General features: G+C 50.9%; 1 protein-coding gene and 1 non-coding gene across 2 annotated transcripts in view; both read left to right on the forward strand.

Moving 5' to 3' along the window:
- The window catches only part of CMIP (c-Maf inducing protein), a 99,338-nt gene that overhangs the window by 33,020 nt on the left and 39,237 nt on the right, over positions 1–27,081 (forward strand). The window contains 3 exon segments of the mRNA XM_061572100.1: positions 15,872–15,997; positions 20,897–20,947; positions 22,684–22,845. Coding sequence (XP_061428084.1) covers positions 15,872–15,997; positions 20,897–20,947; positions 22,684–22,845 — 339 coding nt within the window.
- On the forward strand, positions 12,251–12,354 carry LOC133354966 (U6 spliceosomal RNA). Its single transcript, XR_009756654.1, has one exon. It is a non-coding gene; the product is annotated as a U6 spliceosomal RNA (small nuclear RNA).

A 27,081-nucleotide genomic window follows, 5' to 3' on the forward strand; every position in this document is an offset into this window, starting at 1 on the left:
CCATCATCATGGTGGCTAGGAGATGTTAACTACCTCGCCTGGTATGTAGGAAGCTGTGGGTTCGATCCTGACCCTGACGCCTACTGTATATTTGGAATTTGTGGTGTCTTTCTCTCTCATCATCATCATCATCACGGTGACTAATAGATGTTAACTACCTCGCCTGGTATGCAGGAAGTCGTGGGTTTGATCCTAACCCTGACGCCTGCAGTATATTTGGAGTTTGTGGTGTCTCGCTGTCATGATCATCACGGTGGCTAGGAGATGTTAACTACCTCGTGTGGTATGCAGGACGTCGTGGGTTTGATCCTAACCCTGACGCCTGCAGTATATTTGGAGTTTGTGGTGTCTCTCTCTCTCTCATGATCATCACGGTGGCTAAGAGATGTTAACTACCTCGCCTGGTATGCAGGAAGTCGTGGGTTTGATCCTAACCCTGACGCCTGCTGTATATTTGGATCGTGGGACAATGCATCATTTCCTACCAGAGCATGTTTTTATTTGCATGTTCACCACAAGTACATGTGGTTAATGCAGACATGATTACTTCCTAAACTTTTCTGTTTGGTGTTTTAACACCTTAACACCTGTTTTATTGCCACAAAGGGTGAAACCTATTGTCATACCAAATGTATATTTGGAGTGTGCGTGTGTCTCTCTCCCCGCGGTCTCGTGGATTTTTCTCCGGGTCCTCCGGATTCTCCCTCCACATTCAGAGTCAACATCACTCGTTCAGAGGACAGTATTTGAGTAACCGCTCTAAATTTCCACACAATGATTAGCCACTTCGCTGAGCTGTCGTTTGTGAGGGCCAGGTGGCTTCTGAGAAAACGAGCTACACAGCTTGGTGCATCCTTACCTGGAAACAATCACGAATCGTCATAGAAAATAATTAAGAAACTTGCCTCCGCTGTTTCACGTGTGGAGAAGGAATCGGACCGGCGACCTCACGATCAATCCACCGTGGCAGCGCCCGCCCCTTCCCCCGCAACTACGGCCCGATCGTAATTACGAGTGGATAATTAAGTTCATCAGCAGCGTTGAACAATTTTCGCCCTATTCTTGGGTTTTTTCGGTAAAGCCACGTTGGTAAAAAATTAAAATTAATAAAAGTTAAATAAAAAATAAAATAAAAATCACGACGTTTCGGAGGCAACACAAGCTTCCGTCTTCAGGTGGAACCGTCACAGCACGATAGCTGTATCAAGTGAGAGAAATTCCAAGAATACAGTCCTTGTATATATACTGGTTGAGGGTGGGAGGAGCCAAGGTAGGCTCTGAATATTATTTTTGTGATATAGTCCTTGTATATATACAAGGACTCTTTTCTTGGAATTTCTCTCACTTGATACAGCTATCGTGCTGTGACGGTTCCACCTGAAGACGGAAACTTGTGTTGCCTCCGAAACGTCGTGATTTTTATTTTATTTTTAATTTTACTTTCATTAATTTTAATGTTTTTTACCTACGTGACTTTACCGAAAAAACCTAAGAATATGAATCCTTGCAGTCACGAAAGCTTCAAATCTAGAATTTTCGCCCTTTCTATGTTCGGAATTCGAGCCTCCGTGTGACCCTGTACACAACGGGCGACTTGACACCTTGTCGCGATTCAATTCTGGCCCTGCAGAAATGAGGCCACTCTCATTGGGAATCGAACCACCCACGTCTGCAGTTGGAAGAGCTCCTTCTTGCACATTCCCTGCTCACACATGGCCCTTCTTACCCATGTCTGTTCCCAGAATAATTTTGGCCACTTTCATATCCACCAAAACGTATTCCATCCTCGCGTTGTTGCACGAACCTATTTTATGGGATTATGTCTATGCACGGCACAATAACATCGGATTATTCTTATCGATGGGCCAAGTTGCACTCTAGTTGTAGTGCCTTACGCCGATAGACCCTACTCCAAGGGGAGCCTTGCAGCGTTCCGGCAAATACTGAGCGAGAAATGGGGCGCTTTTGACCCTTCATATTGCTAATGCTGACATCGATATACAACAACAACAACATCATGGGTACAATAACACTGGTCAACAAAAAAAACATTTTTTTCTGGCCTGGACTTTTGAAGCTGTTTTAGACTAATTTCAGGGTGCTGATTCCAAATCTGATCTCAGATTTGCTCTATCACATCTCATTTTATGCTATCGGCATACCCCATTTTTATTGATTTTATCCGAAATTAACTCTGTCACTTATGATTGCAAGTTGTTGCGAGTCGGTGACTGCTTTAGTGTTAAAATATGGTGCTGTATTTTTAGGATAGTGTGTTTATAATATAATTTTATGTAGATATCCACATTTATATATTTTTCTTCTGCAGTTTTTATTGAAAATGCAATATTTGATATCTCAAAAACCTGATGTGATAGACAAAAACTCCAAAATTACCTTAAAACCGTTGGAATACCTAATTCCAGAAAAAGTGTGTTGACCAGTGTAATGTGACAAGCCCTCTTACGGGTGTGAACCACGTGGTGGGGTTTTGCCCTGGCTTGCGTGTCCGTGTTGTCACACATCACTCCGACCGCGTGAGTTGTGATTCCTCACCACACGGCTTTTCACGAAACATCCCTAGCGAGTGGACATCCGGTCCGGTTCCAAGCGTCCTCTTGGTCCAATTGGCGTTTGACGAGTAGCATGATGCTCGGGAGACAGAGGCGGTCGTAGCGCGGTGCTGGCCACACGACCTTAATAGGTGCTTGCTAACACGGGCTATGTTTCGTGTATGGGGGCTGTATTTGTCTTGCTTGGTTCATTTTGTCTGTGCGTGCGGTAATTCACTGCGCTACAATCCCAGCGACCCGAGTTCGATTGCCACTCACGGTCACTGACTCCAGCGGCGAATATCTGAACCGGTTGTGGACCTCCCCTAGGTCGACTCGGCCTCAAATGAAGACATGGTGCAAGTTTTGTAAGCATTGTCAGTGGGGAGACAAAGGCGGCCGGGCGTGGTGTTGGCCACTCACCCCCTCGTGTGCCGTGCCGGACTTCATGCTCGCGAACAGCACTTGCCCCAACAGTCTGTTAAGGCTACACGGGGGATCTTTGTCTTTGTATATAGTGTAGAGTTGTGTGTTCATCACGTGTGCATTGTATGTAGTGTAAAGTTGTGTTCAGAGTGTGTGTGTATTTTATATAGTGTATAGTTGTGTGTGCATCATGTGTGTGTGTATTGTATGTAGTGTATACAGTTGTGTTTATCGTGTGTGTATTGTATGTTGTGCATAGTTGTGTGTTCATCATGTGTTTGTGTGTGTTTCAGTGTGGTCCCTGGGTGTTTAAACCGTACACATGGCTCAGAATGTGTTCAGTGTGTGCGTGTGTATATATGTATGATTGAACGCGTGTGCCCTGCGTGTGTGTGTGTGAGTGAGTGTGTGCCCTGCATGTGTGTGTGTGTGTGTGCCCTGTGTGAGTGTGTGTGCTCTGTGTGTGTGAGTGAGTGTGTATGAGTGAGTGTGTGCCCTGTGTGTACCCTGTGTGTGTATCGAGGGTGTACGCTCAGTATCTGAGAGTTCAGAGTGTGTGTCAAATGCAAATGTTGAACGTGTGTATATTGTAATGCGTGTGTGTCAAGTGCTAATTGTGTTTTCTGTGTGTGTGTAGTGTATGTGTTGAGTCCATATGTTCAGAGTGTGTGGTCAGTGTGTGGTATGAGACGAGATGTCAGTGCGTATGTTCAGAGTGTGTGTGTGTGTGTAGGTTGATTCGGCCTCAAATGAGTACCGTGCCTGGTGTTGAGTTGAAACACCGAGGCCTTCATAGGTGCTGCTACTCGCTGTAACAGCACTTTCCCCCGAAAGTCTGTTAAGGCTACACGGGGGATCTTTGCCTGTTTGGTGTGCCAATGTATGTTTTGTTTTCCATGTCAAATGTGAGTGTATTTCAGAATGTGTGTGTGTGCTCTCTGTTACGAGCATTACTCGTGTTACTATTAGTATTGCTAGTGTTACTTTTGTTACTATTATTGATGTTATTACTAGTATTGCTATTACTAGTATTACTGTTATTGATTATATTACTAATATTATGACGACTAGTATTACTCGTATTGAGATTATTGCTATTTTATAGTATTGCTATTATTAGTGTTATTGCTATGATTAATACTAGTATTAATATTACAACTAGTATTATTACTCATAAACACATTCCTGCGGAGGGAGCTGGTAGGAACGTTGGGTTGCTCGGTCAATGGCCAGGGTCAACGGCGGCCTGGTGTATTCCGCAAATATGCCCGACTGTGAGGGCGGGCACAAGCCGGCGTGAGTAGGTTAAACGTTGAGTTTTATAAGGGCACCACGGGGTGACCAGCCCCTCCCCACCCAGCCCCACCCCTCCCACCCCCCACCCAGCCCCACCCTCCCCACCCTCCCCACCCAGCCGCTCCCCACCCAGCCCCTCCCCACCCAGCCCCTCCCCACCCAGCCCCTCCCCACCCTCTCCACTCAGCCCCACCCCTCCCATTTTTGGATGCACGACGGACGGACACAATAATCCCCTGTGGGCTGGTGTAACCAGGAGGTTCCTACCAGTATTAATACCATTCCTACTCCTACGCAGACACACCCTCGCTGATTCTCACGTCTCCTATATCAGCAGCGTCCTGCCAATGTTTTTTTTCGCTACGTGTAACAACAACAACAACGACGACGATGATGATCGTCATCTCAGTTGAAACATCATTATTATTGTTCCGCCGTGTGAATGTTTCCTTTCAAGAGATGAAACCGCGACTCCACTGAGAATACAACGACGCTGCTTGTCCATGCGAGCAACGTCACGGAGAATATTCACCACCACCACCGGTGGTGCGAGTTTATTTTGTGTCTATGGTTTAAATTGCACAACCGTGCTGCTATTGAAACCCAACGATAAAAAGGTATCAATCTTGATTTGAAGCTTTCGTGACTGCAGGAATCCATGCTCGTTGGTTCTTTCGGTAAAGTCACGTGGGTAGAAATAAAATAGATCACGACGTTTCGATCGCAACACAAGCAATCGTCATCAGGTGGGACAACCACAGCGAGAAACAACTGCTGAAGTAGGAGAGAGACCTGCCGTGGCACGAGGTTATATAGTGTAGTGTAGTGTGTAGTGTAGTGTGTAGTGTAGTGTATAGTGTAGTGTGTAGTGTAGTGTATAGTAATGTATAGTGTAGTGTATAGTGTAGTGTGTATTGTAGTGTGTAGTGTATAGTGTAGTGTATAGTAGTGTATAGTGTAGTGTATAGTAGTGTATAGTGTAGTGTATAGTAGTGTCGTGTATAGTGCAGTGTATAGTGTAGTATAGTCCAGCACTAGTGTATAGTGTAGTGTATAGTGTAGTGTATAGTGTAGTATACTAGTACAGCACACTGGTGTGTTGGAGAGCCAAGCCACAACATTTACAATCTGAGTGCGACGTTTCGCCAGTAATTACAACCAGCTTAATCTTTTCTTTGGTTAGATCGCGCAAATATATAAATGTGTCGTTAAACCCACCGCCACCCGACACAGCCAATGAGCAAGGTTTGTCACGCAAACAGAACGTGCTAATTCGTCACTCGTACAGCAACACACCGGTTGTGTGTTGGAGGGCAAAAAAGAAACTTCCCATTACGTTAAATGTGTGGGTTTCACGAAAATTGACTCAACTCCAACTCTGGCAATTTAATATATCGGCTGCATTGATAGCAGAGGGGAAACACTTTTAATGAGCCATGTGAATGGGGGGTTGTCCCTTGGCCTAGTGGTGGACAGGCTCTATATATATAAACATGAACTGACTTTTAAAAACTCACGTCTGCCAATCTCTCATTCTGCTGGTGAACCAGCAGCTTTCGCGGCGACGTTGTCAGCTCTGGGTTTGCGGCTCTGTGTCGTGGCCATGTCAAAAAAAATTAACCCGTAAAAACAAAGTTTTTCACTATAAATCCTTTATATGCGTGGCGGCTAGAGTCCTCTCGTCCTCTGGCTTGAGATGGCTGCCACCTATGGGTCAGATGATTGCCTGCCACCATTAAGCAATTGGTAATTATATATAAAGAAAAATTTCCTAAACAGTGTAAAGTTATGGAAAAAATTTTCACGAAAATAAATTGTCACGCACAACGAGTCTGTATGCAAAATGTCAGCTCGATTGGATCACGGGAAGTGGGTTAAAAAACGACCGAAAGATTTGCACGGTCGTAAGCGCGCAAGCAAGCAAGCAAGTGAACTTAATATAAAGGATTTAAAAAATATCTGAAAGCCGGCAGGGCGATGTAAACGTAAGCAGATATTCCAGATTCGAAGTTTTCGTGACTGCAAGGATCCATACTGTTTGCTTTTTTCGGTAAAGTCACGTAGGTAAAAAATTTAAAAACGAAAACAACTAAATAAAAATAAAATGAAAATGAAAACAACTAAATTAAATTAGTTGTTTTCACTTTTTGACTTATTTTATTTTTTACCTACGTTACTTTACCGAAAAAAACCAAAGAGTACGTAAGCGTATAGTTTGTGTTAAACTCAACTCGTTACTTAAACTCAACTCGTTAATTCAACCCAACTCGTTAATTAAACTCGTTTATTAAACTTAACTCAGTTTAACACGTAAGGTTTTTGCGACCAATATAATCCATAATACAGCGTTTTTCTTGGGGGGGGGGGGGACATCATGTAAAAATTAAACCCAACTCGCTGGGAAGAAGGGACGAGGAGGGGTGGGGGGTGGGGGTGGGGGGTGGTGGTGGTGGAGTGGGGGGGGGGGCGAATGCGAGTTTTAGCTCAAAAAAAGAAAAATTATTTTCTTCTTACAAATTTCCCAAGAATACATCTCGACAGTTTTACTCGCAGCTTGACGTCAGAGCGGGGCCTCTCGTAAACACGGAGCAGCGGGCGGCAGCGTCACTCGTGATGAATGAGCGCGGCACAGCGGCGGTGGTGGTGGTGCGAGGCGCGTGTAACGCGCGCGTGCGTAGGCAGAGCGCAAGCCCCTTGACTACCCGACCCTGCTACTCTCACTTGCACACTCTCTCTCTCTGCTGTCCCACTCGCCCTCACTACTCTCTCTTGCCTTCCCCACTCTCTCCTTCTCCACTCTCTCTCCCGGTCCACTCTTTCCCCCACCACTCTCTCCCGGTCCACTCTGTCCCTTCACACTCTCCCTCAAAACTCCCTCCACTCTCTCTCACCACACTCCCTCCACTCTCTCGTCCCACTCTCTCCCTCCCCACTCTCCCTCCCCACTCCCTCCACTCTTTCTCTCTCCCCACTCTCCCTCAAAACTCCCTCCACTCTCTCTCACCACACTCCCTCCACTCTCTCTCTCGTCCCACTCTCTCCCATCCCAATCTCTCCCTCCCCACTCCCTCCACTCTCACTCCCTCCCCACTCTCCCTCCCCACTCCCTCCACACTCCCGCCACTCTCCCTCACCACACTCCCTCTCACCTCTCTCCCTCCCCTCTCCACTCTCTCCCTCCCCACTTTCCCTCCCTACTCCCTCCACACTCCCTCACCACACTCCCTCCACGCTTTCTCCCGTCCCACTCACGTTTCGCACTCCAGCTCACACTGGGAGCCATCTCGCGTGACTTCATGGGAATTGGGACTTGTTGGAGCGATAACATTTCACTGGGGCTGGAAGGGTTTGAAAAGATATAACATTATTGTTGTTTTTATTTGGCCACATGTGTTTATTTATGGCGATGTGGCAGATGGCAGCGTCAGCAGCAAACATTGGATGACCGTGCCATATTGATGAGTCCTGATGAACGGCCAACACCAGTGACGATTATCTGAACCGGTCCTGGGCCTTTCCTAGGTCGACTCAGCCTCGAATGTGTAACCGGTGCAGTGTGTTAAACATCGGTATTGGGGAAACAAAGGCGGCCGGGGGTGGCGTTGGCCACCCACCTCCTCGTGTGTCGTTCCGGCCTCCATAGGTGCTGCTCGCTAACAGCACTTGCCCCAACAGTTTTTTAAAGCTGTACGGGGGATCTTTGTGTGTGTACACGTGTGTACGCGTGTGTACGTTCGCGTACGCGTGGGTACGCCTGCGTACGTGCGCGCGTTTTTCATCCACAACTGTGCGCTTAAAAGGGCATTGCGGTTTGTGTGGTTTGTGCTGATAACTCTTAGAAATGAATGCGTTCGATTGGACGATAGCATTATACATTATTATTATATCACTTCCGCTCGCTGATGGCTGCCGCTGCTGCACGTAGCTTGCCTGTGCCGCAGCACTGGGGAGGCAGCAGCGAGGGTCGGTGGAGCACCACACGGATGGTGTTCAACTCCATTCCCGTGGGTGGGCGTCGAGAAGAATTCGTAACCGCGACTCGCCCGATGATGTCAGCATGGCAAAGTGTGGACTCCACCCGTTCAGTCCGTATGGGATCGAGCGTTGCTCCCTCGCACGCGTGGGTTCCCCCCCCCCCCCCCCGGTTTCCTTCCACGTGTATATTGACGCGTTGATTTGTCAATACCACCTTCATGTACAGAGGACTGCAGAGCTTGGGGCTTCTTTGTAGCGCCGGTTCACTGCGTGGCTGATGCTGCCGCCTTCCCTCGCCTGTTGTTCCTCCTCCTGGCGCCTCCGAGTCGTCCTCTCTCTCTCTCTAAGTCGTCCTCTCTGTGAGTCGCCCTCTCTCTCTGAGTCGTCCTCTCTGAGTCGTTCTCTCTCTCTGAGTCGTCCTCTCTCTCTGAGTCGTCCTCTCTCTCTCTGAGTCGTCCTCTCTCTCCAAGTCGTCCTCTTTCTCTGAATCGCCCTCTATCTCTCTGAGTCGTCCTCTTTCTCTCTGAGTCGTCCTCTTTCTCTCTGAGTCGTCCTCTCTCTCTCTCTGAGTCGTCCTCTCTCTCTCTCTGAGTCGTCCTCTCTCTCTGAGTCGTCCTCTCTCTGAATTGTCCTCTCTCTGAATTGTCCTCTCTCTCTCTGAGTTTTCTCTCTCCGATTCCTCTCTCTCTCTTTCTCTCCGAGTCGCCCTCTTCGGAAGCGAACGCATGCTGTACTTCTGCTGCGCCGCGTCACCAGTTGAAATGTCCAACAACAATCGGATTGCATCTGCGCTGTGGGCCGGGCTGCTGGCTCAGGGCGCGGCATTACCCCCTCGCCGTCTTGATTTACGCGCGGATGAGTGGTGCTGATTAACGCGCGGTTAAGTGGCACATCAAGCCGCTGGCAATTGCTGCCCGCGTCACCAGACACGACATGGGACAATACGCCGGCTGATTGAAGGACTCTGCTCGTGAATGTCAGGGACGCATGAGTTCGCACCTTTACCAGGCGGTCACCGTCAGCAAAGATCCCCCGTATAGCCTCGGCGGACTGTTGGGGCAAGTGCCGTTAGGCAGTGGCGCCTATGAGGGCCGGAACAGCGGGGGGCGGCCAGCACCACGCCCGGCCGCCTTTGTCTCCCGAGTTGGCGATGTTCACGCACCGCACCAGGTACTAATTTGAGGCTGAGTCGACCTAGGCGAGGTCCAGGACCAGTTCAGATAATCGCCACTGGCGTTGGTGGCCGTGAGCGGGAATCGAACCCGGGTCGCCGGGTTCGTAGCGAAGCGCGCTAATCGCTACGCCAGCGCTCCCAACGGAAGCAGCAACAACATTCAACAAACGCAGCAGCAGCAGCAGCGTTTCTTGTGTCTCGTTCGTTGTCCTTCCCCTCCCCTCGCACCTGCGATTAGCACGGTTGGCTACGTACGGTGCGAAAGAAGTTCAACGTGCATCACCAATGGAATGGACCAAACATCGCCATGGGAATGTGGAATTTCCAATGTTTGCTCAGGTGGGAGTGGGGGGGGGGGGCGACAAACAACGCCCCTCCCTGACAGAAACTCTCTCTCTACCCCACCTACCCCTAGCCCGACACTTTTCAAATGCCTCCTCAATTTCCCGCATCTCCGATTGGCGCGGATGGCTGCGTGCGGCGGGAATGAAGTTTAACGCGAGCACAGGCGAAGGACACGGGGGAGGGAAGGCCGGGGGAGGGAAGGCCGGGGGAGGGATGAAGGCCGGGGGAGGGAAGGACGGTGGGGGGGTTCGGGGAGACTGTGTTTGATTTGGTGATGTATGAAGCCAAGGGGTTGGGTTCGTGGAAGACGGAGGAAGGGTTGACGCGAGACCGGGGGGTGTGCATCACAACTGCCGGCCGCCTGATATCGGTGCGAATTTGCATTTCGCTCGGGGGGATGGGGATATCTGGATGGGCCAGGCATCCATACAGCCCTCCTGCCTCTTCCTCCTCCTCCACGGCGGCCCATGACACGCATGCCATTTCGCACGCGTGTCCCACGCTTAAGGAAAGAAAATGAGAAAAAAAACGAGCGCTCGTTATTCCGTCCGCAATCGCGCACGCTCGCAGCGGGTTCCACCCTCCCGTCTCCAGCCCCACCTGCCCCTTGCAGGCGAGCAGATAGAGGCCTCGTCCCCATCGCCCCGCTGGGGGGGGGGGGGGGGGGCACGCTAACAAACTCAACACGGTCTAACCACCAAATGCCTCGCGCGGTTGGAGCGCGTAATTATAAAAAAACATTAATGGGTTGATTCGCGTAAATATAAAAACATAAATGGGTTTGATTCGCGTAAATATAAAACATAAATTGGTTGGATCGCGTAATTATAAAAACATAAATGGGTTGGATCCTGTAATTATAAAAACATAAATGGGTTGTATCGTGTAAATATAAAAGGGTTGGATCTCGTAAATATAAAAACATAAATGGGTTGGATCGCGTAATTCTAGAAACATAAATGGGTTGTATCGCGTAAATATAAAAGGGTTGGATCTTGTAAATATCAAAATATAAATGCGTCGTTTAAACCCGCCACTGCCCCGACACTGCCCGTGATCAAGGATTGCCACGTGAACAGAACGTGGCAAATCCGTTGCCGGCACGGCGCGTGATCAAGGATTGCCACGTGAACAGAACGTGGCAATCCGTTGCCGGCACGGCCCGTGAGCAAGGATTGCCACGTGAACAGAACGTACACGCACACATATATGCGCACACACATGCACAACAGCACGCACACACACACGCACAACAGCACGCACACACACACGCCGGTAAAACGACGAAATGTCAGCGCACCCGTGTGAGTGTGGGGTTTGTGGCCGAAGGAAACCTCGTCCCGGCCGCCTTTGTCTCCCTCCTCCCCCCCCCAGCCGCTGCTGGTGTTTGACGTGCCGCGCCAGGTACTCTGCTCGTTTAAGGCTGAGTCGACCTGATGTCGTTCGCGAGCTGGAATCAGAAACGCGGATTCCGCCGTGTTCGTAGTGCAGCGCGGCTGACCAATGCCCCACCGCTCATAGGCAAAGATCCCCCGTGTAGCCTCGATGGACTGTTGGGGCAAGTGCTGTTAGCGGACGGCACGAGGGGGGCAGGCGGCCACCACCACGGCCCCGTCCACCTTTGTCTCCCCGGTGACGATGTCAACCACGCGCCGCACCGGGTGCTCATTCGAGGCCGAGTCAACATAGGGGAGGCCCGGGACCGCTGACGCTTGCGGCTGTCGCTGAGCGGGTTAATCGGAACTCGGGCCACCGGGCTCGCAGTGCAAGCACGCTAATCGTTGCGCCACCGCTCTCCACAGCACCACGCCCGGTCCTCCTTGCTCTTCCTCCGACAGCATCGGGTCCCTCGCCCACCGCTCCACTCATCCATCCAAAAGCGTGGCGCCGAGGCTGTATCCAGGGAGATGGTTGCCGCGGCGCCCGTTGTCGTGGCGACGGTTGCCGAGGAACCGACTCGGCTCCGCGCTCTGCCTGGAAACGCGCGGAGGGTGTTGAGCACCTGGGTGGGTTTACGTGCTCGCTAACAGCACTTGCCCCTACAGTCTGTTAAGGCTACACGGGGGAACTTTGTCTTTGTGTGAGAGAGCGGTGGTGCAGCGGTTAGCGCTCCGTTCCGCTATGAACCCGGCGACCCGAGTTCGATTCACGCTGAACCGGTCCTGGGTCTCCCCTAGGTCGACTCAGACTCAAATGAGTACCTGGTTCGGTGTGTAAAACCTCACAACTGGGGATACAAAGGTGGCCGGGCGTGGTGCTGGCCACACCCCCCCCCCCCCCCTCGTGTGCCGTGCCGGCCTTCATAACTGCTGCTCGATAACTGCACTTGCCCCAACAGCCTGTTAAGGGTTATACGGGGGATCTTTGTCATCTTTTTGGTGTGAGCGAATGTGTGAAGCATGGGGAGTGTGGGAGTGGGAGAGAGGGGGAGGGGGTCAGAGAATGAGAGAGGGAGTGAGAGAGAGAATGAGTGAGGGAATGAGTTGCTCCGGCAGTACATATACTAAAATTGGAACGTCACAGAGAAGATTAGCATGGCCCCGGCGGAAGAATGGCACGCAAATTCGTGAAGCGTTAAATAAATGAGAGAGGGGGTGAGAGAATGAGAGGGAGTGATAGAGAGAAGGAGTGAAAAAAAAACCGAAATGATGAACGAAGCAAAGTGCCGACTACACCGAGCATCTTCTTGATTCCTCTGATCGTGAAAAAAAGAGAGAGGGGGTGAGAGAAGGAGAGGAAGGGAGGGAGTGTGAGAGAGAAAAGGAGTGAGAGAGGAGGGAGGGAGTGAGAGCGAGAGAAGGAAATAAAAAAATGAAGAAAAAAAAGATAGGAGAGAGTGTGAGAGAGAGCGAAGGAGGGGTGGGGGATTGCTTGAGAGAGTGAGAGACGGGGAGGGAGGGAGGCTGGGCGAGGGAATGAGAGTGGGGTCCTTCGTTGCTGCTGCCTCAAAGCACTCGAGCGAGAGAGGGGGCTACACGGGGGGGGGCGGGGGGGGCGATCTTGGGCTTCGCGAGTTTGTATGCGAGGGAGAGCATCGTGTGTGCTGTGCGATGAGCGGTGGCGCAGTGGTTAGCGCACTGCGCTTTACGACCCGCGTTCGATTTGCCGTTCGCGGCCAACACCGGCGGCGATTGTCTGAAGCGGTCCTGAGTCTCCCCTAGGTCGACTCGGCCTCAAATCATCACCTGCTTCTGGGTAAAACATCGCCGCTCGGGAGACAAAGGCGGCCGGGCGTGGTGCTGGCCACCCACCCCCCCTCGTGTTCCGTGCCGGCCCTTTGTGTTATTCTTGCCTGCGACCGACTCGTCGTGAGAATTATTTAATGATATTTTATTTTTATTATTTTATTATTTCCATTCTACGTGACTTTACCGAAAGAACCAATAAAATGCATCCGATGTCGTGAGAGCGCCTGAAGCTAAGCCGGCCTGAGCTTGGACAGTGCTTGGATGGGTGGCTCTGAGACCCAACGGGTGCTTTCGGCTCTTACGGGAGAAAGTTGGTGACGCGACTCGCCACTCACGTCAGCTGTTAGTTAGTGGCAGTGTGTGCCCACACGCCGTGCCACCGCTCCCCATGTTTTTGTCTACATAAAAAATTTAACTATTTTTTTTTTACCAGGTCAGGGGTCCCGCTGAGCTATGAGCTCCCTTTGCACAAGCGAGCCGGCCATCGTAAATGATAACATAACGGAGTATCGTTATCGTCGTCGTCATCATCGTCATAATCATCGTCATCATCATCATCGTCGTCGTCGTCATCGTCGTCATCATTATCGTCGTCGTCGTCGTCATCGTCATCATCATCGTCGTCGTCGTCGTGAAATGTATAGCAGCGGCCAAATACTCGAAACGCGCGACGTTGATGCTCAACGTGGAAAGAAAATCCACGCGACCACGGGGAGAGACACACGCAAACTCCAAATATACAGCAGCAGGCGTCATGGTCGGGATCGAACCCACGACCTCCTGTATACCAGGCGAGGTAGTTAACATCTCCTAGCCACCGTGATGATGATGATGAGAGAGAGAGACGCAAACTCCAAATATACAGCAGGTGTCAGGGTCGGGATCGAACCCATGACCTCCTGCATACCTGGCGAGGTAGTTAACATCTCCTAGCCACCGTGACAACAACGCAACTCCCCTCTCATCGTCATTTGCTTTGTCCCACTCTCCTGACGGCCGCCTCTTTAACTCGCGATTCTCCGATTCACTCGTCGGGGATTTTGGCCGCGTCGCTTGGCTTTGTGATGGGCGAATTGGTCCAGCGGCCTTGCTGCACAAAGAGTCTTTGAAGCTACTTTCAAAATATACTTTCTGTTATTTTTAATCAATTGAATCCGGGCAAAAGTAATCGATATCGGCAGAGAGAGAGGCTCTCATCGGCTAAGGCTTGAGATCCTTTTATCCGTTTAGAAATCTGCGGAAGTTCTCAAGGTGAGGCGCGCGCGGTTGAGAGCTTTGTTGATGTTTAGAAATCTGCGGAAGTTCCCAAGGTGAGGCGCTCGCGGTTGAGAGCTTTGTTGATGTTTAGAAATCTGCGGAAGTTCTCAATGTGAGGCGCTCGCGGTTGAGAGTTTTGTTGCTGTTTAGAAATCTGCGGAAGTTCTCAATGTGAGGCGCTCGCGGTTGAGAGCTTTGTTGATGTTTAGAAATCTGCGGAAGTTCCCAAGGTGAGTCGCTCGTGGTTGAGAGCTTTGTTGATGTTTAGAAATCTGCGGAAGTTCCCAAGGTGAGGCGCTCGCGGTTGAGAGCTTTGTTGCTGTTTAGAAATCTGCGGAAGTTCCCAGGAGGGACGCTCACAGTTGGCAGGAGACTCGTGCCAACCCGACTCATTGCCTGGTTTCCCTTTGGTGTCCACGTTTATGATGCGCTAACTACCTCGCGTGGTGTGCAGGAGGTCGTGGGTTCGATTCCGACCCTGATTCCTGCTGTATATTTGGAGTTTGGGGTGTCTCTCTCTCTCATCATCATCACGGTGGCTAGGAGATGTTAACTACCTTCGCCTGGTGTGCAGGAGGTCGTGGGTTCGATCCCGACCCTGACGCCTGCTGTATATTTGGAGTTTGCGTGTCTCTCTCTCATCGTCATCACGGTAGCTAGGAGATGTTGACTACCTCGCCTGGTATGCAGGAGGTCGTGGGTTCGACCCCGACCCTGATTCCTGCTGTATATTTGGAGTTTGTGGTTGTCTCTCTCTCTCTCCCCGCGTGGATTTTTCTCCAGATCCTCCGGGTTTTCCCTCCACATTTAGAATCAACGTCACGCGTTTAGAGTATTAGGTTGCTCTACATTTCTACAGGATGATGATAAGCCCACTTTGTTGAGCTATCATTAGTTTGTGCGCATGCGCATGAGTGCGTGTGTGTGTGTGCGTGCGTGAGTGTGTGCGTGCGTGAGTGTGTGTCTGTGTGTGCGTGCGTGTGTGCGTGTGTCTGTGTGTGTGTCTGTGTGCGTGTGTCTGTGTGCGTGCGTCAGTGTGTGCGTGCGTGAGTGTGTGCGTGCGTGAGTGTGTGTGTCTGTGTGAGTGTATGCGTGTACGTGCGTGAGTGTGTGTGCGTGAGTGTGCGTGTGCGTGCGTGAGTGTGTGTGCGTGTGTGTGTGCGTGCGTGAGTGTGTGTGTGTGTGCGCTGCACAACGCACCGGGCGACTCGAGTTTTATTCCCGCCCACGGCCAGATTACTTAAACTGGCTCTGGGCCTCCCTTAGCTCGACTCAGCCTGAAAATGAGTACCTGGTGCAGTGTGTAAATATCGCCACTGGGGAGACAAAGGCGGCCGGGCGTGGTGCTGGCCACCCACCTCCTCGTGTGCTGTGCTGGCCTTCACAGGTGCTACTCGCTAACAGCACTTGCCCCAACAGTCTGTTGAGGCTCTGCGGGGGATCTTTGTCTTTGTGTGTGCATGTGTGTGAGCTCGAGTCAACAGTGCCATGTTATTCAAAGAGTCACTTTGACTGTGATAACTCAATTGTGAACTCTGACCTCTCTCTCTGTCCTCCCGTCCGCCCCCCTCCCACGCATGCCCCCCCCCCCGCATGCCCCCCCCCTCCGCATGCCCCCCCCCCTCCGCATGCCCCCCCCCTCACCCGTGGCCCTCCAGCCATGCGGGTATCTGGCTCACCCCATCCCCTACAGTGACATTGAAGACATCCATGTGGTCGCGTGGGAGAACTCACCCAAGTACTGCCTCAAACTCACCGTCACGCGTGGCACCGTGCTGCTGCAGGTGAGGGCTCCTGGGTCGTGGGTGGGTGGGTGAGTGGGTGAGTGAGTGGGTGAGTGGATGGGTGGGTGAGTGAGTGGGTGGGTGAGTGAGTGAGTGAGTGGGTGAGTGAGTGAGTGAGTGGGTGAGTGAGTGGGTGGGTGGGTTGGTGGGTGAGTGGGTGGCTGGGTGAGTGAGTGAGTGGGTGAGTGGGTGGCTGGGTGAGTGAATGAGTGAATGGGTTGGTGAGTGTGTGAGTGGGTGGGTGAGTGAGTGCGTGGGTGGGTGGGTGAGTGGGTGGTAGGATGAGTGGGTCGGCAAATGAATTGGTACCTGGTCAACGTGCAACGTTCAGACCGACGTTGGCATGTAGTTGGGAACGCTGGACCAACGTTCGTCCAACGTTCCCTGTGTACTGAGTAGGTAGGTGGGTGAGTGGATAGGTAGGTGAGTGGATGGGTAGGTGGGTGGGTGCGTAATTGGTGAGAGAATGAGAGAGGTGATGAGAGAAGGAGGGAGGGAGTTGGAGAATGTATTGTATGGATAGATGGGCAGTTGTTTGGGGTAGGTAGGTCAGATGATGGCTCTCTATGTGTGGCTGAATGGGTGGATGTGGGTGAGTGCATGGGCGGTTGGGTGGGTAGGTGGGTGAGTGGCTGGGTGGGTAGGTGGGTGAGTGGCTGGGTGGGTAGGTGGGTGAGTGGCTGGGTGGATAGGTGGGTGAGTGGCTGGGTGGGTAGGTGGGTGGGTAGGTGGGTGAGTGGCTGGGTGGATGGGTAGGTGGGTGAGTGACTGGGTGGATGGGTAGGTGGGTGAGTGGCTGGGTAGGTGGGTGAGTGGCTGGGTGGGTAGGTGGGTGAGTGGCTGGGTGGATGGGTAGGTGGGTGAGTGGTTGGGTGGATGGGTAGGTGGGTGAGTGGCTGGGTAGGTGGGTAGGTGGGTGAGTGGCTGGGTGGATGGGTAGGTTGGTGAGTGGCTGGGTGGATGGGTAGGTGGGTGAGTGGCTGGGTGGATAGGTAGGTGGGTGAGTGGCTGGGTGGGTAGGTGGGTGAGTGGCTGGGTGGATGGGTAGGTGGGTGAGTGGCTGGGTGGATGGGTGAGCAGTCTGGCTGGGTGCAGGTGGGTGGTTTTCTGGTTGGGTGAGTGGTTGAGTGGCTTTATGAATGGCTGATTGGAGAATAGATTGGCTGTGTGGCTGGCTAGATTTTCCGGGAGAGTAGATGGGCCAGTGAATTTATGAATGGTCGATTGGCTATTTGGTGAGTGGGCGGCCGAGTGAGTGGGTGGCTTTTATTAATAGTTAATTTGCTAAATGGGTTGACTCAGTAGGCTTGTGGTTGTACCTATGCTTGATTGTTTGGCTAACAATTATTCATTGCTTGAACCGTGTCCTCTCTGCCGTGTGTATTTGTCCTCTGTATTTGCTTCCCATCTCTCCTTACAAAAGAGCCTGACTCTCTCTCCTCTCTCAAGGCTGTCTAAGTCACACTCACTACAGCACCACAACCCGAAAACAGAGATTCCACGTGTAGCCTCAACAGACTGTTGGAGCAAGTGCTGTTAGCGAGTAGCACCTATGAAGGCCGGCACGGTACACGAGGGGGTGGGTGGCCAGCACCACGCCCGGCCGCATTTGTCTCCCCAGTGGCGATGTTAACACACCGCACCACGTATTCGTTTTCAGGCCGAGTTGACCTAGGGGAGGCCCAGGACCGGTTCAGATAAAATCGTCACTGGTGTTGGCCGTGAGCGGGAATCTTTGTTTCTGTGTCTTTGTGTGTGAACCCAAATGGCGTCAACACCATGACAACCACCTCCTACACGCCGCAACATTTCCATGCGCGTTTTCACGAGTGACTAACAGCGTTTATCGCACTTTTTTACCTTGCCTGCTCACCTGTAACCAGAGGTCGAAAACGGGTTTTGATTGCTTACCCGTACCCGTACCCGGCCGCACCAGGGTCACGAATGGGTACCTGTTCCCTACCCGTACCCTACCCGAAATGAGTGACAAACGGTTACTCACCAGTGACTCATGGTCTACCCGTACCCGGCCGGGTACGGGTAGCCGGGTATCGGGTAGGGTACGGGTATCGGGTACCCGGTTGCGACCTCTGCCTGTAACACCTGGAACGCCTCCACAGTCCAACTCCCCCACCGCCACTCCCCCCGCTCCCCCAGCCCCTCCCCCCCGCCCCACTTTTGCCATGTGCTCATACACGGGACACTCACTACTTCCGGTTTGCCACACACGCGAATACATTGTGACATGTTTACATGCTACAATTCCACGCACTCACGAACGCCAAGAAGCAGAGCACAGCATTGCTGCCTCAGCTGCAATGCTGTGCTCCAACAGCTAATGACACTCACTCCTTCACAGCAAACATCAAGGCATCATGCTACCAGTGCTGATATGCCTGCACCTACAGCGAATGCAACGAACTCGTCAACAGCAGGAAGCAAACCAATGGCTGCAGCCACAGCGAACCAACTTTTCCAGCTCACCAACAAGGAAGGCAGCTTGCAAACAGCACCAAAACATCCGCAACCAAGTGCCTACCCTGCAGACAAACGCAAAAGTCTGCTGTGCCGTTCATTGCTCACTTAATTTACACTTCTGATCCATTAGTTGCCGTTGGTTGCATGTCTAATTCTTGCAGCTACTTCCATGCAATTTGGGGCCGTCCATAAATGACGTCACGCACCTAGGGGGGGGGTGGGGTCAGACATTTGTGACGATGTGTCACGAGGGGGCGGGGGGTTTGAGAAATGTGACGTCAAATCAAAATGCGGAACTCTAAATTAACATAGACAACACGTTCTACTTAATTAAATAGACTTTTTAATAAATGTTTTCTCCTACAACATCAGAGTGCAGCGCCACATTAAATACGCACTACAATGACAATAATTTAAAGAGATTTGTAGCATGTTTTATTTTTTGGGGGGGGGGGGCAGAGCTTTGTGACGTCATATTTGAGGGGGGGGGGGGGGTTTGACTTTTTGTGACGCCGCGTGATGAAGGGGGTGGGGGGTCAAAAAATCGTCCAAAATCGCGTGACGTCATTTATGGACGGCCCCTTACACGAAAAGGGGAACTTCCAGGGCTACGCTGCAACAGTGTCAAGGTTCAGCTGCCTGCAATTAATGACCATCCCGAGCCTGTCCGTGTAATGCTCACGGCCAACGCTAACTATGCATTCTAGATTTGAAGCTTTCGTGACTGCAAGGATTCATACTCTTAGTTCTTTCGGTAAAGTCACGTAGGTAAAAAATGAAATTAAAATAAAACGGTAAAAAAATCACGACGTTTCGGAGGCAACACAAGTCTCCGTCATCAGGTGGGACCGTCACAGCCAGATTAGCTGCAGCTAATCTGGCTGTGACGGAGACTTGTGTTGCCTCCGAAACGTCGTGATTTTTATTGTTTTATTTTAATTTTAATTTCATTTTTTACCTACGTGACTTTACCGAAAGAACTAAGAGTATGCTAACTATGCAAGCCATTTCCAAAAGAACAATAGAAACTAGAACTTATGCTTCCAAATGACATCCCTTGGCACCCAACCAACTGATCCCAACGTCTGACTACATGCCCCTAAATTCAAGTGCAGGGCCAGGTGGTACATCACCGCATTGGCAGTCCGCCGCCGCTACCTAATGACCTCCCTGCATTACCGCAGGTCTACTTCGTGTCCGACAGTGCTGGACATTGTCGCGAACGCCAACATGCAGATCCCGTTTGCCTGTCGCAAAACGCGCCCCGCAAGGCAAACTCCTCCGCTCGCAGTGTCACGTGCGCCATGCAGAAGGTGACGGTGTTGCAGAGGTCGCAAACGGGTTTTGATTCCTTACCCGTACCCGTTCCCGGCCACACCAGGGTCGCAAACGGGTACCCTACCCGTACCCGGCCGGGTACGGGTAGGGTATGGGTATCGGGTACCTGATTGCGACCTCTGGGATGAAGCCATGTTGCAGGCGCGGGTGGGTTGATTCTAGGAACTTGAATTGTGAGAAGAGACAAGACGTTGGGAAATGAGTGACAAACGGTTACTCACCAGTGACTCACGGTCTACCCGTACCCGTACCCGGCCGCACCAGGGTCGCAAATGGGTACCCGTACCCGGCCGGGTACGGGTAGCCGGGTATCGGGTAGGGTACGGGTATCGGGTACTCGGTTGCGACCTCTGCGGTGTTGCCATCCGTGCGGACAAAAACTCCACGCGGTCAACATGAGCGTCGCTTCAATGCGCCCGCGACATTTGACGTCGCTGCTGTCCTGCCTGCCGAACGATATGGCGCTGGAGACATCGCCTCGTATCCTGAAGGAGAATACCCTGCAGAGAATTGCCGATACACACCGATCATCCGGTGCTCTTCTTCAATGTCCACTGATTTTCCGGCAAAGGTGATGACGATGGCTACCATTTGCTACTTCGGCCAAACTGACCCGGCAACAGGCTTGCCAACACAAAAGAAGATTTCCGTCGTGGACTGCGAAATTGTCAGCCCCAATCTCTTCTCACGATGCAAAGGGACTCTCTGCCGCCAATTTCGCCGTCGACGTGTACGCCAAAATTGATGATTCATTCGATTAAACCCACCAGATGGCAATGCATTCAACGTTGTCTATCCTGAACGCTCTCTCCAAAGGTTGCCAATTCAGAAGCTGTCCTCATATTATCAAACAAACAGGCCCTGCGACTGCATCACACAACCAAAAAACACCCATAACAAAATATACACATTTACCGACTTCATTTGCAGCATTCAATTATCCCGAGAAAGACAGCATGGCCATACATTTCTCTAAACATTTGATTACTGAGACCCGTGCGAAGCCGGTTAACTTAGCTAGTAGTCTCTAAGGCTAAAGCAGGGAATCTGTGTTTGCGTGTGTGTTTGTGTGTGTACACTCAGGCTGTGAACAGCTATTTGAGAGACCAGTGGTACCATTCCCTGCAATGGAAGGTAAGTGAACTGGTGAATGAACACACGCGCACACACACACGATTCGCAATGTCCCCTTCACATATTCTTCTGTCCACACAAAAAAATGGCGCATTATTTCCTACACGACCCATCGGCCGCACGGCCTTCTGGGAGCGAGTCATTGGGGCAGCAGCTTTCATTCAAGACAGGCAACAATCCTGGACCGTTAAATTTCGATTTAAAGCTTTCGTGACTGCAGGGATTCATCTTGGTTCTTTCGGTAAAGTCACATAGAAGGGAAATAATAAAATAATAAAAAATTTAAATAAAACATAATAAAATAATTCTCACGACGTTTCGGCCACAACGCAAGCAGCCGTCCTCAGGTGAAGACCAGGTCTGTCGGGGAGACGCTGTCTCCCCAACAGACCTGGCTCCTTGCGTTGTGGCCGAAACGTCGTGAGAATTATTTTATTATGTTTTATTTTTATTATTTTATTATTTCCCTTCTACGTGACTTTACCGAAAGAACCAAGAAGGGATCATAATCATAATTACCATCATGAGTCATCCATCGTAATAATCGTTGATGACGAATCCATGGTGATGATGATGATGATGTTGATCATGAATGATGACTGATGATGACTATGTCTTGCTCATTATGATTATAACAACAAAGATGCCGTGTTACTGTTGGCGATGATGAGATGGACTACTGCTGCTGATTCTGCCGATGATTCTGGTTATGCCGATTCTGCAGAAGAGGATGCGTCATTATCACTTGCTATTGCTGCTGATGATGATGCTGATGATGATGCTGATGATGATACTGATGATGCTGATGATGATGCTGACACTGCTGATGCTGATGATGCTGATGATGCTGATGATGATGCTGATGATGATGCTAGAGCTGCTGATGATGTGGGATAAGAAGATGGGCGAATAACTCTCGCTGCTGCTGGCAATGCTGCTACTGATACTGCTGATGCTGCTGATGATGATGATGCTGCTCATGTCGATGATGATGCTACTGCTGATACTGCCAATAATGATGCTGCTGCCCATGCTGTTGATGCTGTTGATGATGCTGATTCCGTAGAAGAAGATGAGCGACTACCGCTCGGTTCTGGGTGAAGTGAGGTGGCTGATGATGATGATGATGGCACTGATGATGATTCTGATGATGACAATGCTGATGACGATGATGCTGATGATGATAATGACACTGATGATGATTGTGATGATGACAATGCTGATGACGATGATGCTGATGACGACGCTGATGACGACGATGATGCTGATGACGATCACGACGCCACTGATAACAATGATGCTGACGATGACGATGATGCTGATGAAGACGATAACGATGACGCTGATGCTGATGATGATGATGCCGACGATGACGATGACGCTGACGCTGACGATGACGCTGACGCTAAAGATGATGATGACGATGACGCTGATGATGATGCTAACGATGTCGATGACGCTAACGATGATGATAATGCTACCGATGACGCTGACGATGACGATGACGCTAACGATGACGATGATGATGATGACGATGATGATAACGATGTCGATGACGCTAACGATGACGCTAACGATAACGCTATCGATGACGATGATGATGATGACGATGATGATAACGATGTCGATGACGCTAACGATGACGCTAACGATGACGCTAACGATGACGATGATGATGATGACGATGATGATAACGATGTCGATGACGCTATCGATGACGCTGACGATTCCTGCAGAAGAAGATGAGCGACTACCGCTCGCTGCTGGGCGGCGCGAGGCGTCTCTCCGTGGTGCTGCACGAGGTGCGCGCCATGGTGGACGCCACGCTCTGCTCGCCCTTGCAGGACGACGCCATCAGCCAGGTCCCGCTGCACATCGTCTCCGCCACCTTCCTGCAGGTGCCGCACGCCACGCGGGAGCATCCGCGTCGCCAATGTCGGCATGTGCAGCAGCGGCGGCAGCAGCATCATCATCATCAGCAGCAGCATCATCAGCAGCAGCATCAGCAGCAGTAGCAGCAGCATCATCATCATCATCAGCAGCAGCATCAGCATCATCAGCAGCATCATCAGCAGCAGCAGTAGCATCATCACCAGCAGCAGCCGCGGCAGCAGCAGCATCAGTAGCAGCAGCAGCATCATCATCAGCAGCAGTAGCAGCATCATCATTATCAGCAGCATCAGCAGCAGCAGTAGCAGCATCATCATCTGCAGCAGCGGCAGCAGCAGCAGCATCATCAGCAGCAGTAGCAGCAGCAGCAGCAGCATCATCAGCAGCAGCATCATCAGCAGCATCAGCAGCAGTAGCAGCATCAGTAGCAGCAGCATCATCATCATCAGTCGCATCAGCAGCACCATCATTAGCAGCAGCATCATCATCTGCAGCAGCGTCAGCAGCAGCATCATCATCAGCAGCAGCATCATCAGCATCAGCAGCATCAGCAGCAGCAGCAGCATCATCAGCAGCAGCATCAGCAGCAGCATCAGCATCAGCAGCAGCATCAGCAGCAGTAGCAGAATCAGTAGCAGCAGCAGCATCATTAGAAGCAGCATCATCAGCATTATCAGCAGCAGTAGCAGCAGCATCTTCATCAGCAGCAGGATCAGCAGCAGAGCGTCATCAGCAGCAGTAGCAGCATCATCAGCAGCAGCATCAGCAGCAGCATCAGCAGCAGTAGCAGCATCAGTAGCAGCAGCAACATCATTAGAAGCAGCATCATCAGCATTATCAGCAGCAGTAGCAGCATCATCATCAGCAGCAGCAGCAGTTGCAGCCGCATCATCAGCAGCAGCATCATTCGAAGCAGCAGTATCATCAGCAGCAGCATCATTCGAAGCAGCAGCGTCAGCAGCAGCATCATCAGCAGCAGCAGCATCAGCAGCAGTAGCATCAGCGGCAGCATCTTTAGCATCATCATCAGTATCAGCAGCAGCATCAGCAGCATCATGATCAGCAGTAGCATCAGCAGCAGATTCATTAGCAGCAGCGTCATCAGTAGTAGCATTATCATCAGCAGTAACATCAGCAGCAACATCATCAGCATGAGCAGCAGCATGATTGTTATTGGCAGCGTCATTAGCATCAACAATTGATCATCAGTAACATTGCAGCAGCATCACCATCGTTAGCTTCATCATCAGCACCTTCACTGCTATTTGCTCCACAATTTATTTAGCATTCGCTTAATGTGCATCATCATTGGCAGTATTATCGTCAGCGTCATTGTCGTTATCATCAGCATCAGCAGCGTCATCGTAATCAACAGGATCATCATTTAGCAGTAGTATCAGCATCATGTGTAAAATAGTTATCATCATCATGATGAGCATTATTGCCATCATTATCATCATCAGCATCACCATCATTGTCATTCACATCATCACCATCACCACTGCTATTTTCACCACCATCATCATCAGTGGCATCATCATCACATTCGGCAGTAAGATCGTCAGCAGCATTGTCACCTGCAGCATCATCATCATCATCAGCAGTATCAGCAGCATCAGCAGAAATGCAAGGATTGTGAGCAGTGCGAGAAAAATCCGTAGTAGTATCAGCATCATGTGTAAAATAACTATCATCATCATGATGAGCATCATTGCCATAATTATCATCATCAGCACCACCATCATTGTCATTCACATCATCACCATCACCACTGCTATTTTCACCACCATCATCATCAGTGGCATCATCATCACATTCGGCAGTAAGATCGTCAGCAGCATTGTCACCTGCAGCATCATCATCATCATCAGCAGTAGCAGCAGCATCAGCAGAAATGCAAGGATCGTGAGCAGTGCGAGAAAAATCCGTAGTAGTATCAGCATCATGTGTAAAATAACTATCATCATCATGATGAGCATCATTGCCATCATTATCATCATCAGCACCACCATCATTGTCATTCACATCATCACCATCACCACTGCTATTTTCACCACCATCATCATCAGTGGCATCATCATCACATTCGGCAGTAAGATCGTCAGCAGCATTGTCACCTGCAGCATCATCATCATCATCAGCAGTAGCAGCAGCATCAGCAGAAATGCAAGGATTGTGAGCAGTGCGAGAAAAATCCGACATGAGCGTTGCGTCCTTGATTTGTGTCCACATCTTGTCGCGGGAGCAGCGGTGCTGAGAATACAAATGAAGTCAAAATAATTCACGACATCAATGCTAAACGAACACAAGGGCAAAGATCCCCCGTGTAGCCTTCAACAGACTTTTGGGGCAAGTGTTGTCAGCCAACACCTGTTCACACACACACAGACAAAAAGACAAAGATCCCCCGTGTAGCCTTAACAGAATGTAGGGGCAAGTGTTGTTTAGCGCATAGCACCTATGAAGGCCGGCACGGCACACGAGGGGGTGGGTGGCCAGCACCACGCCCGGCCGCCTTTGTCTCCCCACACACTCACGCACACATAGAGGAGGAGGTGGGGAGGATGGGGGGGGGGGGGTGAGAGTTGGTGGCTAATGTCTTGTTGAGCCTAGAGGATGCGGATTGAAATTCCGCCCGTGTCCGTGTGTGTCTGTGTGTGTGTCTGTGTGTGTGTCTGTGTGTGTCTGCGTGTGTGTCTGTGTGTGTGTCTGCGTGTGTGTCTGTGTGTGTGTCTGTGTGTGTCTGTGTGTGTGTCTGTGTGTGTCTGCGTGTGTGTCTGTGTGTGTGTCTGCGTGTGTGTCTGTGTGTGTGTCTGTGTGTGTCTGTGTGTGTGTGTCTGTGTGTCTTTGTGTATGTGTCTGTGTGTGTGTGTGTCTGTCTGTGTGTGTGTGTGGGGAGCGATAGTGTAGCGGTTAGCACGCTGCGCTACGAACCCGGCGACATGGGTTCGATTCCCGCTCACGGCCAACACCAGTGACGATTATCTGAACCGGTCCCGGGCCTCCCCTAGGTCGACTCAGCCTCAAATGAGTACCTGGTGTGGTGTGTAAACATCGTCACCAGGGAGACAAAGGCGGTCGGGCGTGGTGCTGGCCACCCACCCCCTCGTGTACCGTTCCGGCCTTCATAGGTGCTCGCTAACAGCACTTGCCCCTACAGTCTGTAGGCTATACGGGGGATCTTTGTTGATCTTTGTGTCTGTGTGTGTGTGTGTCTGTGTGTCTTTGTCTTTGTGTGTGTGTGTGTCTGCGTGTGTGTCTGCGTGTGTGTCTGCGTGTGTGTCTGTGTGTCTTTGTGCATGTGTCTGTGTGTGTCTGTCTGTGTGTGTCTGTGTGTGTGTCTGTGTGTCTGTGTGTGTGTTTGTTTGTGTGTCTGTGTGTGTCTGTTCGTTTGTAGCTACGTCCACGTACCCATCCATCCATTTTGACTGCTGCTGCTGCCGCTGATGATAGTCATAATACCGATCATGCTCCTGCTGATGATGATGATAGTTATAATATCGATCATGCTGCTGATGATGATGATAGTCATAATACCGATCATGCTGCTGATGATGATGATGATAGTTTTAATACCGATCATGCTGCTGCTGCTGATGATGATTATAATAATCATTATCATTCTGCTGCTGTTGCTTCTTCTCATGCTGCTTTTGTCTTTGGTGCTGCTGCTCATTCTGCTGCTGCTGCTTCCGCTGTGGCTTCCGTTGTTGCTGATACTGCTGCTGATACTGCTGCTGATAATTCTGCTGCTGATGCTGGTGGTGATTTTGCTACTGCTGCTGCCTACTTTGTGTCTTCTGTTGCTGATGCTGTTGCTGCTGATGCTGTTGTTGCTGCTATGCCGCGAACTGATTGCATCAACCTATGGTGGTAACCAAGGCAGCAGCAGCAGCAGCAATCTGTGAACGTGCAGTGGAGGTGCCGTGTGTGCGTGCGGGGAGCGGTGGCGAAGCGGTTAGCGCTACGCTGCACTACGAACCCGGCGACCCGGGTTCGATTCCCGCTCACGGCCACCGCCAACACCGTTGACGATTATCCGAACCGGTCCTGGGCCTTCTTATTATCTCTGCATGTGAATTTATGATTGCGTGTGTGTGTGCGTACGTGTGCGTATGTACTTTTGGGGAGCGGTGGTGTAGCGGTTACGCGCTAGGAATCCGGCGACCCGAGTTCGATTCCCGCTCGCGGCCAACACCAGTGACGATTATCTGAACCGGTCCCGGGCCTCCCCTAGGTCGACT

The sequence above is a fragment of the Lethenteron reissneri genome, chromosome 49 (assembly GCF_015708825.2).
Source record: "Lethenteron reissneri isolate LAM-NWPU_2019-01 chromosome 49, ASM1570882v1, whole genome shotgun sequence".
NCBI lineage: Eukaryota > Metazoa > Chordata > Hyperoartia > Petromyzontiformes > Petromyzontidae > Lethenteron > Lethenteron reissneri.